The sequence below is a fragment of the Penicillium soppii genome (assembly GCF_028829465.1).
Source record: "Penicillium soppii strain IBT 18220 chromosome Unknown utg000001l, whole genome shotgun sequence".
NCBI lineage: Eukaryota > Fungi > Ascomycota > Eurotiomycetes > Eurotiales > Aspergillaceae > Penicillium > Penicillium soppii.
The window spans coordinates 2,917,437-2,933,631 of record NW_026643231.1 but is presented as its reverse complement, the minus strand read 5'-3'; the positions used below and the strand labels follow the sequence as shown (position 1 = coordinate 2,933,631).

The following is a 16,195-nucleotide window of genomic DNA, read 5'->3' as shown; positions in this document are numbered from 1 at the left end:
CGGTTTCGACCAATGAGAGGCGCCCTCAGCGGTCAAGTTTCTGTAAAAATCCTGGACATAAGCGAAATAGGTGCCTGGGAAGGTCTAAATAGCTTCATTTTTATTAAATATGCGTTATGGTCGAAATTATTGGGTCATAGTAGTAAGTAGAATGCGTGGGGTGCACCACCCGCTTACATGCACCACTACTTGCTTGCCCAATACGTTATCTGTTAATTCAACGTGCAAATATCCAGATCGAACCTGATTTCTTACAAGATATATATCTTACAAGCAACCGTCAAAGGCAAATTTATATGACATCAGCATTGCATTAGGCATCATTCAAACTGGGAATCTTCAAGCAAGAGTATGGTATCCAGGTGATACTCGTAGAGACTAATCATACTGAAATTGGATACTGATCATGTCTTCAGGCGATATGTGCGTGAGCGGATTGTGCAGCCGATTTCTTTTGTCTTCCAAACCTTGGAACTTGTTGAGCTATGGGCTGATGCGCCGCCTACGTGGTCATTTCCAACACCTTTTTCAGCAAGTTGCGGTGAGTGAAATGACGTCAAGGCAAGGCAGGTGGCTGTTGACCTGATCGTGCTACTGATACAAGGCTTATATCTACTGCCTAGTACGCCAAGAACTCGGTTCCTATACAAGAAGCCTTTTCTCTTGGTCTAAGGGCTCTTCAAAGCATCAGCAAAGGATTGGAACGATTAATTTAAACCTATCCTGTCACCATTACTTCGCCGGAAGCACCGTGACTGGTTTTTCCTCGCACTCGAGATATCAAATAACCCGGAACAAATAGAGAATATGGCTCAGCAGATATATAATTAATTTGCTGGTTCTGTTTCCCTTCATCTTTTTTGAAGGACTCGAATCAAGGAACATCACCAGCTCGCGCTGCTAATGTTTGTCTTAATATTTTTCAACAAGCGCAAATGCCCGAATTCTTTCGATCCGTAGCAGAGGCTATATAGCTGCAACAAGATTATCTACGTGACGGCTGTATCTTCATCAAATGAGAGGATTTGGTCCCCATTTTGAAGGGGATTGGGGCCAGAGAAGAAGATTTGGAAAAGCTCAAGAAAGTCAGCCGTCATTTGGACCCAGAATCAACGGTGAACTATCGAACTCTGAAAAGTGGAAGGTTCTCAGTGGATACGAGAGTTGGGACTATTGAACGACTCGAAAGACAGCCCTTTATCCTGACAACGGTCAAAAACTACAAAAGGCACGATTCCGACGTTCCTCGCGATTGACGAGTATCACCAAAACAACAACGTCGTCCAGGCTTTGATCGTTTTCAAAGCCTGGGCCACTCAAAACGTCCCTTACTGGCTCATCCCGGTCTGGACTACGAGAAGGACACGGTGCTTACGGAGATATTCAACGTGCATACGTCCACTGATAAAGGGATTCAGGGATACCCGACTTTGGAAGGTTTGCACCAGGATGGATCTGATCATACTATGTCTGTGATCCTTGGAGCTTCTAACATTACTCCTGAGTCTGGGATTATTTTCGTTCATGCTCGGGATGAGACAACGAGCGTTCAACACTCCGAAACGAGGATGGATCTGCTCAAAGGCCGATATCAGCACCGGGTCTTTCTGGACACGTTGCTCTTTACATACAATAATACCAAGCACAGTGTGACCCCGATGTATGCACTAGATACAAGTCAACCGTCGTACAGAGACATGTTCGTCATATTATCTCGAAAGCCGAGGAGTGAAATACATCTGTCCGGACTTCCAGACTCCTTGAAGCCACACAAGGAATTCAAACTCAAGTTCCCAATCTGGCTTCCCCTCTCTGATGGTCTCACACAAATGGTCAACCACATCTCGGGAAAAAACCACTCGTTTTCAGAATAACAGCTTTGCTTCGCGTTTGTCTCCCAATAGCAAGATTGCGCCTTCTCTGGATGGAAAGATTGGAACACTTATTCTTGTTCATTTCTGATTTGAATATGTTGCTGTTGACGGATTTGGCTATATAATTTGTGTCTACCTTATCTTGAGTAATTTTTGCATCCAGTGCCTAGTTTCGTTCACTCTGAATGTACGTCTGGTTCGTTTAAGTCTCAATAGTATTACTGAGGAACGATAGCGCACAGTTCGGAGTTAGTCGAGCCTAATGCCTGGTTCGAAAACTGGGCATTGAGATCCTGGGTATGGAATCAGCGTAGCAAATGAATCTAAATTTCCATTCGGCCGAGTGATTGGTAGAGAATATATCATGTGTTAAAAGCGCGCTCCAGTCTATCTTTTTGAGAATTTTTTACGTCAAAACAATTGACTATGTCTTGATTAGCATGCAAGCGTGATAATGAAAGACTCCTAATGGCTTGCGAAGACTGCTCGTGGCGGTGTGTACATGCAAGGGGTAGAGGGGCAATCGAGCACGATTCATTCCATGGACGCGCAGACAACAGGAGTGATTGATGCCCCCCAATTCAACCCGACGTAGGCTTCTGTCCTGAAACGAATCTCGACTGGATAGAGCTCATTTGCTGCTATCACGGCTGCTCTCGTATTCTGGTCTGGCCTGCGATTCAATTACTGTAAACTCATAGCCCTTTTTCGTCCTTGCGGACGTAAAACAATATAGAAGTAATACACTGAGCTCCACCCTAGTTCTTTCAGGATACCTTCCATGATATTTATACAATCCCCATATCACTGCTATTTCCGTAAAATCGTAAGATTATTATTTTTCGACACATTTCTTGGCATTTCAACACCTACGCACTCATCCCTCTCTCCCTTGGCCGCGCGCGACCACAAAGCTACGAACGACTGTTCCCCCCACCCAGGCTAGACCAAATTACTGGCTAGCATGGCCGTTCGGTGTGCGTCTCCAGTTTCTCCCTTCTCTTCTTCTCTTTCTCTTCTCTCATTACCTAGTCAGATTCCATGTTTGTTCCCTTTCTGCTTATTCTTCACAGGCTAATCTTTTGGGTCTGATTTGATGTGTCTCCAGTGTGTCTTCCATGCATCTTCACAGGTTCAAATATAGGGTGATTTTGTCTCAGAGTTGATCTGCTCTCTTATCACACAGACTCCTACTTTGAAGTACTAGATATGTCCGCTACCAGCTTTGCTAGACCAAACCTTGGTTTCGCATCGGTATCGAGATCGAACTTCTCTTTGTACTATTGATGCGCAGTGGGCAAATGCGACCGTCGAGTCGACTTTCCTTGGGCTCCCGTACATTGTCAACGGCGTACCACCGAACTGGTATCAGCCGCAGGATGATTCTTCCGGTCAGTACCATAGTCGCCATGTGAGCATCAGCCCTGCTTGGGCCTCACTCGTCAATCCGCCTCTCATTGCAGCACAAAATACCTCTCTAGCCCATTTGACATTCTATTGGCCGCAAAACACTTGTCCGGCGGAGAAAGCCAGTATATGGTAGAGAAAATTGAAGCCATTCTCGCAATCCTCGTGGCAGATCGCATGGGTCGTGTCAGCGCCGATGCAACCCTCCAAGGCACAATCACCGAAATTAGCCAAGTGCTACAAATAATTGGCGGAACGCTCTTCGCACCACCTTCATTGGACTTTCAATACCACACCCTAGTGTTCCAAACCGCTGTGACTGGCTTCGCCTATGGCCTTCGCGGAACAACAAGCATTATTACATCAACACTGATCTCCATCATCATCCTCCTATGCTACATCACGATTGCAGTGACACATATTGTCTATACACTTTGCATCTCAGGCGTCTTCGTCTCAAATTGGCAGAATGTGATGGATCTGGTTGCACTCGCCTTCCACTCAAAAATTACTTACGTACCGTCCATGCGCGACACAAGCATGGGTATCAAAACAACAGGACCCCTGAAAACAATAGTTGCATTTAAGCCGGTTGATGATCATATCGAGATCGAGATCGAACTAGCATCGAAGGGAATCATATTCGAACAAAGCGGGGAACGTTGGATAAGTAGTAATGGGACGCCCGACTCAGGCCCCGAGGGAGTACGGCACCATTCAGTGTAAATCATGCATATCGTACAATGAGCAACGAGATATTACGAAATCAATATGGAATTGCGGACGGTGGAGAGAAGAGAGAAGGGAGGAGATAGTTAAAGAAGGCTATCTCCTATCTACTAACGTGCAATAGAGATTATCCCGGGAAGGCACCTAACACCTCGACATTCCCCTCATAGGCTAAATGCACTCCAATTTAATCTGATTCTCTATAGCAAAGCCAATTGTAGACTTTGGCGGGCCTAACCGGTGACTACGCCGGCTCCTTCCCAGATCAGTTTTCTATACAGTAACGCTGGAGAATTCCTGCCACTGTTCCCGAAGGACTAATTTATATGTCACATATCAAGGATTATGCTCTTATTCCTAGAGGCTAAGAATGGTCTAGTATCAGTGTTTAAAGCTCTAACAGATAGAAATCTTCGCACGCCCCTATTAAAGAGGCTCATTTAACATTGTAATCATAAAAGTTTTCGTCAATAGATTGGGACTCCGAACGCCATCGAGTGTCGATTTTGACTACATCTTCAATTTGTCTCTGGTATGAATTGACACTTGGCAGATGCGATATTCGTTCGGCTGATCAATAAGTTAAATAAGTCCCGAAATTATCTTTATCGGGACGTATACTTCGTTCAAGACGTAGCTGATTCCCATACGCTCAGACATATTTGAAGGGCAAAACCTTTGCTACCACTTTAAGGGACTCACCAAAAAATACTAGAGGACCAACGGAGCGTGAAAAAATTAATGTCGGTCGCATTTCACGTGGCATATGCACGCGACATGCAAGAGCCTTTAAAAAGCTGCTGCCACCATGGCAATTAAATCTATAACATGGCCTTGTTTGGGAAAGAATGCAACAACTGATAATTTACTCACATTGCACTAAATCTTACGGATAGCCGTTACTGTTGCTAGAATATAATGGTGAGAAAGAACAAGCGTCCTTTATGCAATAACACCAAGAGTTAAACCCAGCCCACGAGGCAGCCTTTCGGGCGACTCGCCCACGGTAGCCCCACGTTAGTCAAGAGAAAGCTAGACGACGCTAGCATGGTAATCTGGCGTTGAGGTGGCTGCGTAGCTGGAATCCGCTGTCTGGAGATGGCAAAGGCTCAAAATCGTCGTAGGTGTGAGTCTGGAGATGCTTTATGGCCTGCTATAAAGGTCACTTGATGGGCCCTTAGGATGAAGAGTTCAAATTCTACTTGTCCTAAATCCATAATATCATCATGTGTTCTGAATGTCCAATGTTTATCAGACTTATGGACCAACTCCACTATTGCTCCCATTCGACACACAGCGCAGAGCTTACAAATTTTTCTCTAAAGAATGGTTTTCGGCGGCGGCTTTCACCGGTGCAATATACAAGTTGCAGCATTGTGTAGTAGACCTGATAAAATCATAAGTCCACGCTGCATATTACTTTACAGCATAGTTCAACAACATAACAAGGCAAACTCTAGTCATGGGTAAACAAGCCACTGGAGGGACTACTACCTCGTAAAGATATTTCGTTCAAAATCGTATAATCCTTGATTCTGTCTGTACTTTGGATGATTTCGCCAAGACGCCAAGAGTTTTGGGTGGTATGAGATTCTTTCCCTGCATATTTCAGCTAAGGGCGATTGTCCAGTCACGGAGCGGGGCGTGTCGATCTCCCTTCTGCTCCGCACCAAATACAGAAAATTTCAGGTTATTCTACGTACAATCCCACCCAATGATCTCCTTTGAACTGCGCACAAACCCTATTGGACTGTCAGCCTCATAGTAAGCATGACTTGAAAGTGGAATTTTTACAGGTAAAAAGAGAACAAAAAGCATGTTTATAGACCTTTTACACTATGATTTGTTACGCATCACCCAGCAGCTATAGCATAACCCCCTCAAAGTTGGAAGACCAATAGAAGTAATGAAAAACAGCAGCCATAGATAGTGGCAGAATGTCGCCGTCTCCTGGTACTCCTGTATATCTGGCCTACACATGCGCGTTCATAGGACAAGTGACACCGGGACAAGTGGCCTCCATTTTTCATGTCTTAAATCAATCTTTGACGTTATTTACTCAATTGATCGCTTTTACGCTATGGACACACGAACTTTCGGGTTTTCGCCCCTTGAAGTTGCATGGACCGATTGGATAATCAGGGAATAATAATCCTACCGATTGCCTGTATGTGTTCCAGGAATTGCCAACATTGATCTACGCGGAGGTATCACTATTACGCGGAGGTATTACTATTTGAGTAAATACTTGCAGGCCTCTATGACTTATCTCCTGTTCAGTTGGGACGCCTTACGTTATCGACTGATCAAGCTCCTGCAATGTAACTTCAATCTAAGACCTAATCAATGACTTTAGCCAATACCTAGATAGTCTCGGTAAACTGCGGATAAATGCCCAAAACCATGCAGCTGTTTGCTTATTCCTGGGAAGAAATCAAGGCAGCTGGACTTCTGGTCCGAAGAAATATAAATATATCAAGATATCCCCTCAAAAATCTCATAATACTACACATCAACCTTTCTCAAACAAGCAAAACTTCAAGCAAACATATACTTTCACTATACAACAAAAACTCTTTCACGATGAAGGTTACAGCTATTTTCTTTACTCTGATGGCTGCCGCCACCGTCAGTGCTTCAGCGATCTCTGATCCAAAGGTTCTCGACCTCTGTGGTGCAGGCTATGCCAACGATCAAAGACGTACCAACAGTGGCTGTCAGGCTTCAAACGGAGATAGGCACTTCTGCGGCTGCGATAGAACAGGCGTGGTATGTCAACGTATACATGTTCAATGGTTAGACCATCTTAGCTAATGTGTATTTGTTTAACAAGGTCGAGTGTCGAGGTGGTCGGTGGACAGAGATTCAGGACTGTCATAGTGCCTCATGCCGTGGCGGCAATGATGGTGGAGCCAGGTGCTAAATTGGAAACAGCCTGTTTTCTGACAATCGATAAAGGGGGAATTTTACCAATTTCTCGCCGAGACTATCGGAACTTGGATAGATTCAACATCGTTCAGTTCGATGGTAATATTGAAATTCAGCCCAAGACTACTTGGACGAATTTGTGAATTTTCACTCGTTAAAGTTTATATAATTCAGATAATGAATGTGTGTTGTCAGTTTGATCACTGTACTCTGTTTGGTAATTTCCGAGGGCAAGGCAAACTGGACCAATTTTGCGGAGCTATAGATTCCCTCTCTGGTGGTCTGGGCGGAAACTATTCAGGAAATAATGGAACAACATGGATAGGTACACGAAGTTTGTCGAAATGGCAAACTGAGTCAAGATTGCACAAAATCATTCGTCTGATGCCGGCCTGGTAGAAAATCATAAATGGAAAATTTCAGCTAAATTTAGATGGAACACATTATCAAGTGGAAGTTGAATCATGTCCTGAGGCTTTCCCTCTCTATTCCATCTATTTTCGGCCCTCTTTTATGATCTCAAGTTAAGCATGGAAACACGATCACCTAAAGCGATTGATGAATTTGCCAAGGTTGTTTGGGTATCCCATATACTCTCTTATTGGAATCCTTACACCACTCCCATGTCAGAGAAGCCGTTGCAGCCCAAAATAATGCCAACTGATGACGACGAGGACTATGATGACAGCCCTGAAATTGACAACACAAGTACACACACTGCAGTTTTGGCACTTGGCGATGAAATTCTCCGAGAGAAGTTTCTAGATAGTATCAGTGAGCTACTCACCCACACAAAGGGCGGAAAGCATGTTACTGCTGCCGCGTTGAGAGAGAAAGAAGATTCAATCGAGATTGACATCGCTCGAAACACTAGATTCAGGCGTGAAGACAAGAACTATCTTTCTTCACGGGTCCGCTTCCTTAGTAGGCGAATGGAAAGTAAGTAGCATACTACTTAACGGTACGATTTATTGCAGATTCTGATTCTAACTACCTGTCAAGGTTTTCTGCATCAAAATTCCATGGAATTTTTGCGCGAAACAGTAGTATACAACGCTAGTCGCGTGGACGACAATGTGGAAAAGGCAGCGCGGCTTCTGAAAGGATCATCATTGCGTCTTATCCCTCAATCATCTAGTGAAAGCCAGTCTAAGGATTTGACGTGTCTCCTTCGCTGCTGTCTCAAAGCACACCCATTAGCTGCGAACGCAATCGAGAGTCTCATATCAGAGCTCCTTCATTTCGATTTGTTGAAATATAAATCATCGGCTCTGCTGGAGAGGGAGAACCAAAGGTGTCAAATTGTGGAACTTGCAGCTCTCGCCCTGCGCTCATCACACAAAACGCACTCTAAGCTGAAGGATATGCTTCCTTGCGTGGATACAATAAAAGTCATGAAGACATTGCGAACTTTGGCAAGACCAGTGACTGATCTTCGTATCTTATCTGACATCGCCCGACTATTGCCTAGCTTTCGGTCGGTTTTCTTTATCGAACTGTCACCGCCAGATCCTGTCCGACTTCAAAAACGCCATAAGAAAACGGCAAACCAAGCTTGGAAGAAGCTTCAACTTCCGACCGCAGATGGAGGGTTGCCAAAGAATGTAGCAAAAAAGGCCAGTCAATTCGAAAGTGACTGTTCTCATACCCCTACAGTGCACTGCGAAATACAGCTCCTGGCGCACTACAAGGCGAAACCCTCACAAAACCCGACACTTTTGTACCTTGGGTGTAGCAAAAATGCATGTTTCCTTTGTGCGCGCTTTTTAGCCTTGTCATCTTTGAAGCTTGGAGTCCGTGGCTGTCATGGTCAATGTCACCCTTCATGGGGTATCCCGCTGCTTAACTTAAACTCTATGCAACCGCGAATACAGCTACTGTGTGAAGCTATAAAGGAGATACTACGATCTCTTATCCATCCAGGAGAATTTTCGAAAACAGTCGCTGTACAGCAATCGTCAGCGGTCTCTGAGTTGAAGTCCACGGATATCTTTATGATTAGGCGGCAGGATAATCACAGAATCAATTGTTAAAAAGAGAGGCCAGGAACACCGGGAAAAAATGCAAATACTGTATGGACATATGAATTTCACTTTGGCGAGGTTATAGCTAACAGGTTTCCAGATTAAATCCCAGATCTGTCGGTCCACAAAGAATATTCTATCAGGACTTGAAGAGTCTTTGCGTTATCTGCCAAATGCCCCGCCCCAAAAATGGTTTATGCCAACGCTGCCGTTCCACCTGGTACTGTTCCAAAAGATGTCAGCAACTGGACCTGCCAACACACAAGCTTTTATGCTCACAGTACTTGGATTTTCAAAATGAGCGCCCATCAGATATGCACAAGATTGGCATTTGGTTTCCGAGAGACACGAAAGAGCCCGAGCTTGTATGGGTGCCCATCATTTGGACAATGGACGAATACCATGCCGATTTCGATGCGTTTCTCGGCCCAAAACATGCTGTCTTGTGCACTCTACCGTTCAACGAAAATAAGAGGCGGGGGTTGATGTTAGACCATCAGATCACGATATACTATCAAGACTGGGATGAAAGATCTCCCAAGACTAATCAATCCATTCAGCATGCTGTAGAGGCATGCCACGGTATGCGAGTGCCTTACAATCTATGCGGAGATTTTGTTGCGATGAGAGGCAGGCGCGGGGATCCATCATCCGAAGACCTTGATATAGACTGCGCCGATTTTCGACACATCCTGGACTTCTTCGGCACATATTTTGATGAAACTATCCGCGAAACACCCAGTGGCGGCTCTGTGAGGGCTGTCCAAATTAGCTGTTTCCTTGAGCAGACGCTCAAGAGCTGTGAAAATTTTCAATTGGTGGTTGTCGATCGTGATTTCCCAAGCACTAAGATGGCTTCGGGCTTGTCCATGGCGCTTGAAGATCCGATGTGGGCATGCGAGATCGATCGTGATGAACTGAAGGATGGAATCGCGCTACTGGATGAATTACCGAAGGATTCTTGGCGAAACCTTCATGCAGAGATTCTAGCCACTAATATAGATGCAGCATCTGACAGTTGGGGCATGCCTATTAGCTCTCATTGGCGCTTCGATGGGAGTATCATAGTCATGCGGACGGATGGGAAGGATCTGGATATCGAAAGGGTACAGCACATATGCGCTTACTATCTCAAGGTCCTTCAACCGCTCTTTGCAAGGGCACTGTCTGGAGAGATATCACGCGAAGATGTTTTGGCAGAAATTACGCGTGAGAAGATAATGGCATGGATATCGGTATTGACTCCAGGAGAAGTTTGGATCTCGGGCCACAACATGGATTTGTTAAAAGCATGTGATTTCGAACATGGTAAGTGACCAAACAGAACTGCCATAGTTCCAATTGATATGCAAATCGCTTATTCCAAATGGTAGTTCGGCTATCACAAAATTGAAGAAATCAAAGAGTCCAAATTAAGTCTACATAATCATTCATCCAATTAGGTATATAATGGCGCCTTTTATAACAGTCTTTTGCAGAGCTACCACGGGTGAGGACACTATCAGCAATGGGACAATATGTCTTCATCTCACATCTCTGTGCAAAGAGTCGAAAAATTAGGATACCATCGAGGCTACCTGCGTGCTGCATTCGCATATCTCTGTTCACAAATTATGCAGACTTGACGTGCTTGTAATTGCTCATGAAACACTTGAGATAGGGGTACATCTTTTATGGTTTTGTTAATCTTCCACCAAACTTCGTTTTTACTTGCTTTATATTACAACTTGGTGGAACTGTTTTAGTGACCATATAAACCCGAACATGATCTTCAATCTTCAGAAGCAGAGGCCTTGGCATGCTCAGTTCAAGCCTCTTCTGTATGGCAAGAATCTTTTCTGCCACATCCTGCCAACACGAAACACCACCTGTATCTGAGAATCCTTCCCCATCATTCCAAACAGTCGAGTTAACAGGACAAAGCCTGCTGTTTTTTTTTTCTTACTTCGCCGTCCACCAACACAGGATTGATATCCCGTATGGTCGAAGGAGGGACAATAGCCATGACAGGATCATGCTGTGCGGCACACGCCATCGCCGGGCTAAGAGCATCAAAAATCATCAGATCTGCCTTTTTCCCAACTTCAATACTACTAATATCTTTCTCCATGCAGAGTGCCCGGGCGCCTCGAAGCGTTCCCATCATAAACGCATCCGCGGTCATGTAAGGCACTCCTCTTAGCCAGTGACCGTTGCTCACGTGAAACTGACTTTCCACGCACCTGGCTGTTTGCAACGTCGTGCACATCTCGTTGGTCACACTGCCACTTGTAGCGGAATGACAGTCAACTCCAGCTCAATACTGGGGAGATCGGGGCGGAAGCAAACAGGACGTCCAGCGGCCATGGCAAGCTCGGTATTTGGTGTTGCGGAAACAAAGCAATTTCCATCATTTATCATCTTTACGTCCTGTGCGGTCGCTCCGCCTACGTATGAAATAACCATGCTCTTTTGGAGAAGGCCATATAACTTCAACAAGACGGGAAGGCTTTCGGTGCCACGGATGAAATTTTGTACGAAGTGTGATGTGATAATCCTCGTTCCCAGGGACTTGACCTTCTCAAAAACACCCAGGATAATTTATTTGGGGATATGGTAGAAGTCAAATCCGAATCCCAGCTGGATACGAGATTCAGGGTCATTCAGTGAGTGAGAAGTAGCAAGCTTTTCAAAATTCTCCATTACTCAGGCTGGTAGTGGTTCGGACCCGTATTCAATCTTGGGATGTGTGTTCTTGATGATAGACACGAGGGTATATCCGGAGATGAGCGGATGGCGGATGAGATGATGCCTGCGATGGCATATCGACCTTCGAAATCCATTTTTAGTTTCTTGGCCATTGTCAACATAGTTTTTCGCTGACTGAAATCTTTGGACCAGTTCATATGAGCATGATCCAGGGCGGTCGTAGTTCCGGCATCGATGGACTCCATGATTCCCGCCAAATTGGCCCAAAACATGTCTTCGGCTTTTGAGGTCTAACCCGGCCGCAACAACTGTGTAATCCGTGACAATGGCCGTACGGGCAGGTTCATGGGATGTGGCAAACTAACCAATCGCTAGATATGGGAGCAGGGCCGTGTCTCCTAAGAACCCTTTCAATAGCGACTGCCAGACATGATGGTGTGTATCAAAAAAGCCGGGCGAGATGATCTTGTCCGTACAATCTATGGCAACACACCCAGCAGGGACCGAAATTAAGGCTTCAATTCTAGAGATACTGTCTCCTTCGATCAAAAACATCGGCGATTTTAGGTAAGACCTTGTCACTTTCCCCGGGGATGAGCAAGGTTCCTCCTCGAAGTAGGTTCACGCATTTGGGTAGTGTGCTAGAGCTTCCTCTCAGAACAGAAGATATGACAATAGACTGGGACAATGAGTGTTGATTAGGAACTCGAAGTTTGCTTTTGATCAAAAGAATTCACCATACTCAACTTTATATACCGAATTACCATGACCTATCGATGTATGGTTTGATGATGTTCTGGAATCGGAGATATGATTTTTTTCCCTTCGACCAATCAAGAGCGGCTCCTGAAGAATTAAGCGGGTCGTCTTAAACAGTTATTCGCTGATGTAACCGTTCACTCACGTAACCGCTCACGTAATTAACAACGGAGACCTCGGGTTTGGAGCAACGTAACCGCCCAATCACCTAACTGGCTCGAATACGAAATCAACCTGTATTGCATGTGCACGAGACTCGAGATAAGTGTTGTGACTCATACTTTTATCTATATAGAGATGGCTCGAACCCAATCTCTTTCTACAGAACCACATTTGTCTGTAACCCAACTGCTCAACCCAAAATGGTGAAACTTGATAACTTCGAAGTTGATCATGTTTGTCAAATGAATATCCAATAACGCAACGATCAACACTAATTCATCATCTAGTGGCTCTTGTCTAACACAAATTCCGTGGAACACAACCTGGGTCACTCTTACTGTCTTCCAAGATCAATCGGTGACCTGCAACAAGAATCTGGATCTGGCACAGATGTTGACATATTGTCTCCTATCATTTCAAAGCCACTCGACTATGGCCCCATGAAAGGGTCTGAAGATTTGCTCTCCAAGATATCCGATTATTACTCGAAAGAATCGTCTAGTCAACTTTCGACAGAGAGCATTGTGACTACGCCTGGAGCATCATTGGCAAACTTTCTTGTTTTGTTCGCTCTACTTGGACCAGGAGATCATGTGATCGTGCAATACCCTACATATCAACAGTTATATGCTCTTCCGAAATGTTTCGGGGCAGAAGTGAGCTTTTGGAATTCCAAGGAGCATGATGGCTGGAAACTTGATTTAGATGAACTCAAAGAATTGGTCCAACCGAATACGAAAATGATTATCATCAGGTGAGTTATTGCTACGCATTCTTATCCCAACGACGACTTTCGGACATTGATGATTTCCAGCAATCCACAGAATCCAACTGGAGCGATCATTCCAAATCAAACTCTCAAAGAGATTGTGGAGATCGCAAGAACCCATTCCATAATCGTCTTCAGCGATGAGGTGTATCGCCCACTCTTCCACTCCATCTCGCCAACAGATCCCGCGTACCCACCGTCAATCCTATCAATGGGCTACGAAAATACCATTGCCACAAGCTCTTTGTCAAAGGTATACTCCGCAGCTGGACTCAGAATCGGGTGGATTGCTTCGCATAATTCCAACGTCATTGATCTCTGCGTAAACGCTCGATCCTATGCACTTATTACTGCCAGTCAAGTTGATGAACATATTGCATCGCTCATCCTCAGTCCTCCGTGCGCACAAGTGTTGATGGAAAAGAATCGCTCACTGGCAGAAAGAAATGTGAGCTTGATTCAGTCCTTCATTGACAAAAATAGCTCAAGTTGTGAGTGGGTGAAACCTGTGGGAGCGCCGATTGGATTTATCAAATTCAAGAGAGATGGTCAGCCAGTCGACGACTTGGAGTTATGTACGAGATTGCTGAACAAGAAAAAGCTTCTACTTGTTCCTGGTCGAAAATGCTTCGGGGATGGCATTCGGTTCCCCGGATATATTCGTCTTGGGTTTGGAGGTGATACAAGGCAACTTGAGGGAGATCTCCAAGTTCTGCAGGCTTTCCTTGATAGTGATTATGTGGACATACCCCTGTCTACTGAATAAGAGTCCTCGTCTGTGAGGCTCTATCTCACTAAGTATATATATATCTAACTGATTTGGCCCTATGAATTTGTTCAGAGAGACTTGTGATCACTTCGTACATAGATTGAAAACAAGTCCCAGATGCTCTCAGAAGCTCTGCTTATCTAAAATTTCTTGCAAGGCCTGATCCGTTTGACGTGATGTTGTTGGCTGGGTAATTTCAATACGTTGATACAAACACATTACCGAAGGGCGTGAGAGTAGTAAAACTGGCCAATCAAAATAAAACATGTCAAACCTTAATCACCACTTCCAAGGTTGATCCACCAGTGGCCCTCCCTCCTCTTCTAACATACATCCGCCCACAAGAATTTCCCTGTCAACAAAAGTTCTATAGTACTGTGAGCTTCAACCATGCAAAGCGCCAATAATGAATCTAACAAAAGGGGTGAAGATCCAGTTAAAAGGTGAGTGCAGCCCTCGTGGACTATGGAATGTGAGGAAACTTTATTGATCATGAAGTAGAAGAGCTCGCAATCGTTTATCACAGCGAGCATATCGGCTCAGACAAGCCGAGAAAGTGAGAGAACTTCAAAATTGCGCTGAGTTTGGCAATGTATCACAAGACCAAGCATTTGAAAAATTACGGAATGAAAATCATTATCTACGCAAACAACTAGTCGATGTGCAGTCGAAATTGACTAGGTTGACCGAGACGTTGCAAACATTGGCTGGCTCGTTATCAAACGCATTACATGAATGTCCGGCCGCAGAGACGAAAAACATTATTGAGGTAGGCCTCTTGCCGGATTCCAGCGGGCGTTCTCTAGATAGTACTACCGCGCACAAGACTCTCGATCCCACTATTTGCTCATTGCCTAGCGCAAATGAACTATTAGTGCCATTCGAGCCCTTTACGATGACTCCATCGATGCCCAATAATTCTCGGGTATCTCCAGGACTAGTTGCATCATGTCAAGCCTTTGACTGGCAAAGCGTGCCAGACGATATCAACTGCCTATTTCCACAAATACCAAATATTTGGAGCCATGAGTACCAGATGGGCCTGCAACCATACACAAAAGCTCTTTCTGAAAGCTCATCTTCAAGCCTGATTCTAGGAAAACCCTGGGTTGAAACAAATTCACCGTTTTCTGATCATATATTCACTCTCCGAGACCTCATGAAAACAAGTATCGGGCAAATTGGAGGAAAGTACCAACAACAAGAAAGGTACACTCGCTCGTTCAAAGGGCTTTCACTCTTTAGCTAACACTTTTGTAGTCTTTACCGCCAAGTCCTGGCTGTCCTCGCACTTTTCAACAGCCTCACACGACCAGCCGCTATGGCATGGTATGCGAAAACAAGATTCTACCATATCGTCGACCTGACTGCTTGGCAGCTATATCCATGCCCAGAATTGCTGACGCGAATTTGCCCCCAATATCGACCAACAATGTCACAACTACAACACCAGTATCCAGCAATAATCGACTGGACACCATTCCCAGCGCTGAGGGATCGATTGATTCGGCTACACGCCGCAAATCCCCAAATCGACCAAATATTCGTCGACATAGTCAGCAGCTACGTTGTCGAAGCCAGCATGGCAGATTTAGTCTTCGGTGCCCCGCAGACAACCGTCTACGTGCGGGTGACTGATGTCGCCGAAGGCGCAGCTGCATTGGGCACTAAAGATATTGATCCATCCACTATTCTTCCAGCGCCTGATGTTGCATCACTGTTTTCTGTTGCGGAGTGTGCCCAGGCGGTGTTCAAACTGTTGAATATGGATCACGGCGTCTCTCAGTACAAGCTTGATCCTTCATTCTTCGGGACATATCCTGAACTTTTTGATCCTGAAAATGATATTGCAGCGAAGGGGGTGCCTATTAGGCCGAATAGCCAGACCCGTTTGCCATGTCCGAGACGCTTGAATGAGCTGATATTTCGGACGTATCAGAGTTTTATGCAATTTCATACATTTGCACCACTTTGATTGACACTATCTCGGGGTTTATATGTGTCTGGTAGTTCTGGTCATTGGATTGAGCATCAATTTAACTTCATTTCCCTCCTTCCCCCTGCTTAAGAACCTTTAGAAACTAAC

At 44.9% G+C, this 16,195-nt stretch overlaps 7 protein-coding genes across 7 annotated transcripts; 5 read left to right on the top strand and 2 right to left on the bottom strand.

The window, feature by feature from the left end:
* Positions 1-6,593: 6,593 nt before the first annotated feature.
* On the top strand, positions 6,594-6,933 carry N7529_001113 (uncharacterized protein; the record flags this gene model as incomplete). The annotated part of the gene is made up of 2 exons (XM_057236644.1): positions 6,594-6,779; positions 6,844-6,933. 2 exons carry the CDS (start codon positions 6,594-6,596, stop codon positions 6,931-6,933), a joined length of 276 nt encoding a protein of 91 aa, XP_057103447.1.
* Positions 6,934-7,468: 535 nt separating this feature from the next.
* On the top strand, positions 7,469-7,885 carry N7529_001112 (uncharacterized protein; the record flags this gene model as incomplete). The annotated part of the gene is made up of 1 exon (XM_057236643.1): positions 7,469-7,885. The coding sequence occupies one exon, from the start codon at positions 7,469-7,471 to the stop codon at positions 7,883-7,885; it is 417 nt and encodes a 138-aa protein (XP_057103446.1).
* A 1,266-nt stretch (positions 7,886-9,151) lies between these two features.
* On the top strand, positions 9,152-10,278 carry N7529_001111 (uncharacterized protein; the record flags this gene model as incomplete). Its single annotated transcript, XM_057236642.1, has 2 exons — positions 9,152-9,199; positions 9,244-10,278. The coding sequence occupies 2 exons, from the start codon at positions 9,152-9,154 to the stop codon at positions 10,276-10,278; spliced, it is 1,083 nt and encodes a 360-aa protein (XP_057103445.1).
* Positions 10,279-11,218: 940 nt separating this feature from the next.
* N7529_001110 (uncharacterized protein) lies at positions 11,219-11,407 on the bottom strand (the record flags this gene model as incomplete). Its single annotated transcript, XM_057236641.1, has 1 exon — positions 11,219-11,407. The coding sequence occupies one exon, from the start codon at positions 11,405-11,407 to the stop codon at positions 11,219-11,221; it is 189 nt and encodes a 62-aa protein (XP_057103444.1).
* A 236-nt stretch (positions 11,408-11,643) lies between these two features.
* On the bottom strand, positions 11,644-11,922 carry N7529_001109 (uncharacterized protein; the record flags this gene model as incomplete). The annotated part of the gene is made up of 1 exon (XM_057236640.1): positions 11,644-11,922. The coding sequence occupies one exon, from the start codon at positions 11,920-11,922 to the stop codon at positions 11,644-11,646; it is 279 nt and encodes a 92-aa protein (XP_057103443.1).
* An 849-nt stretch (positions 11,923-12,771) lies between these two features.
* N7529_001108 (putative aminotransferase) lies at positions 12,772-14,106 on the top strand (the record flags this gene model as incomplete). Its single annotated transcript, XM_057236639.1, has 3 exons — positions 12,772-12,804; positions 12,859-13,325; positions 13,386-14,106. The coding sequence occupies 3 exons, from the start codon at positions 12,772-12,774 to the stop codon at positions 14,104-14,106; spliced, it is 1,221 nt and encodes a 406-aa protein (XP_057103442.1).
* A 1,324-nt stretch (positions 14,107-15,430) lies between these two features.
* Positions 15,431-16,084, top strand: N7529_001107 (uncharacterized protein; the record flags this gene model as incomplete). The annotated part of the gene is made up of 1 exon (XM_057236638.1): positions 15,431-16,084. One exon carries the CDS (start codon positions 15,431-15,433, stop codon positions 16,082-16,084), a length of 654 nt encoding a protein of 217 aa, XP_057103441.1.
* Positions 16,085-16,195: the final 111 nt, after the last annotated feature.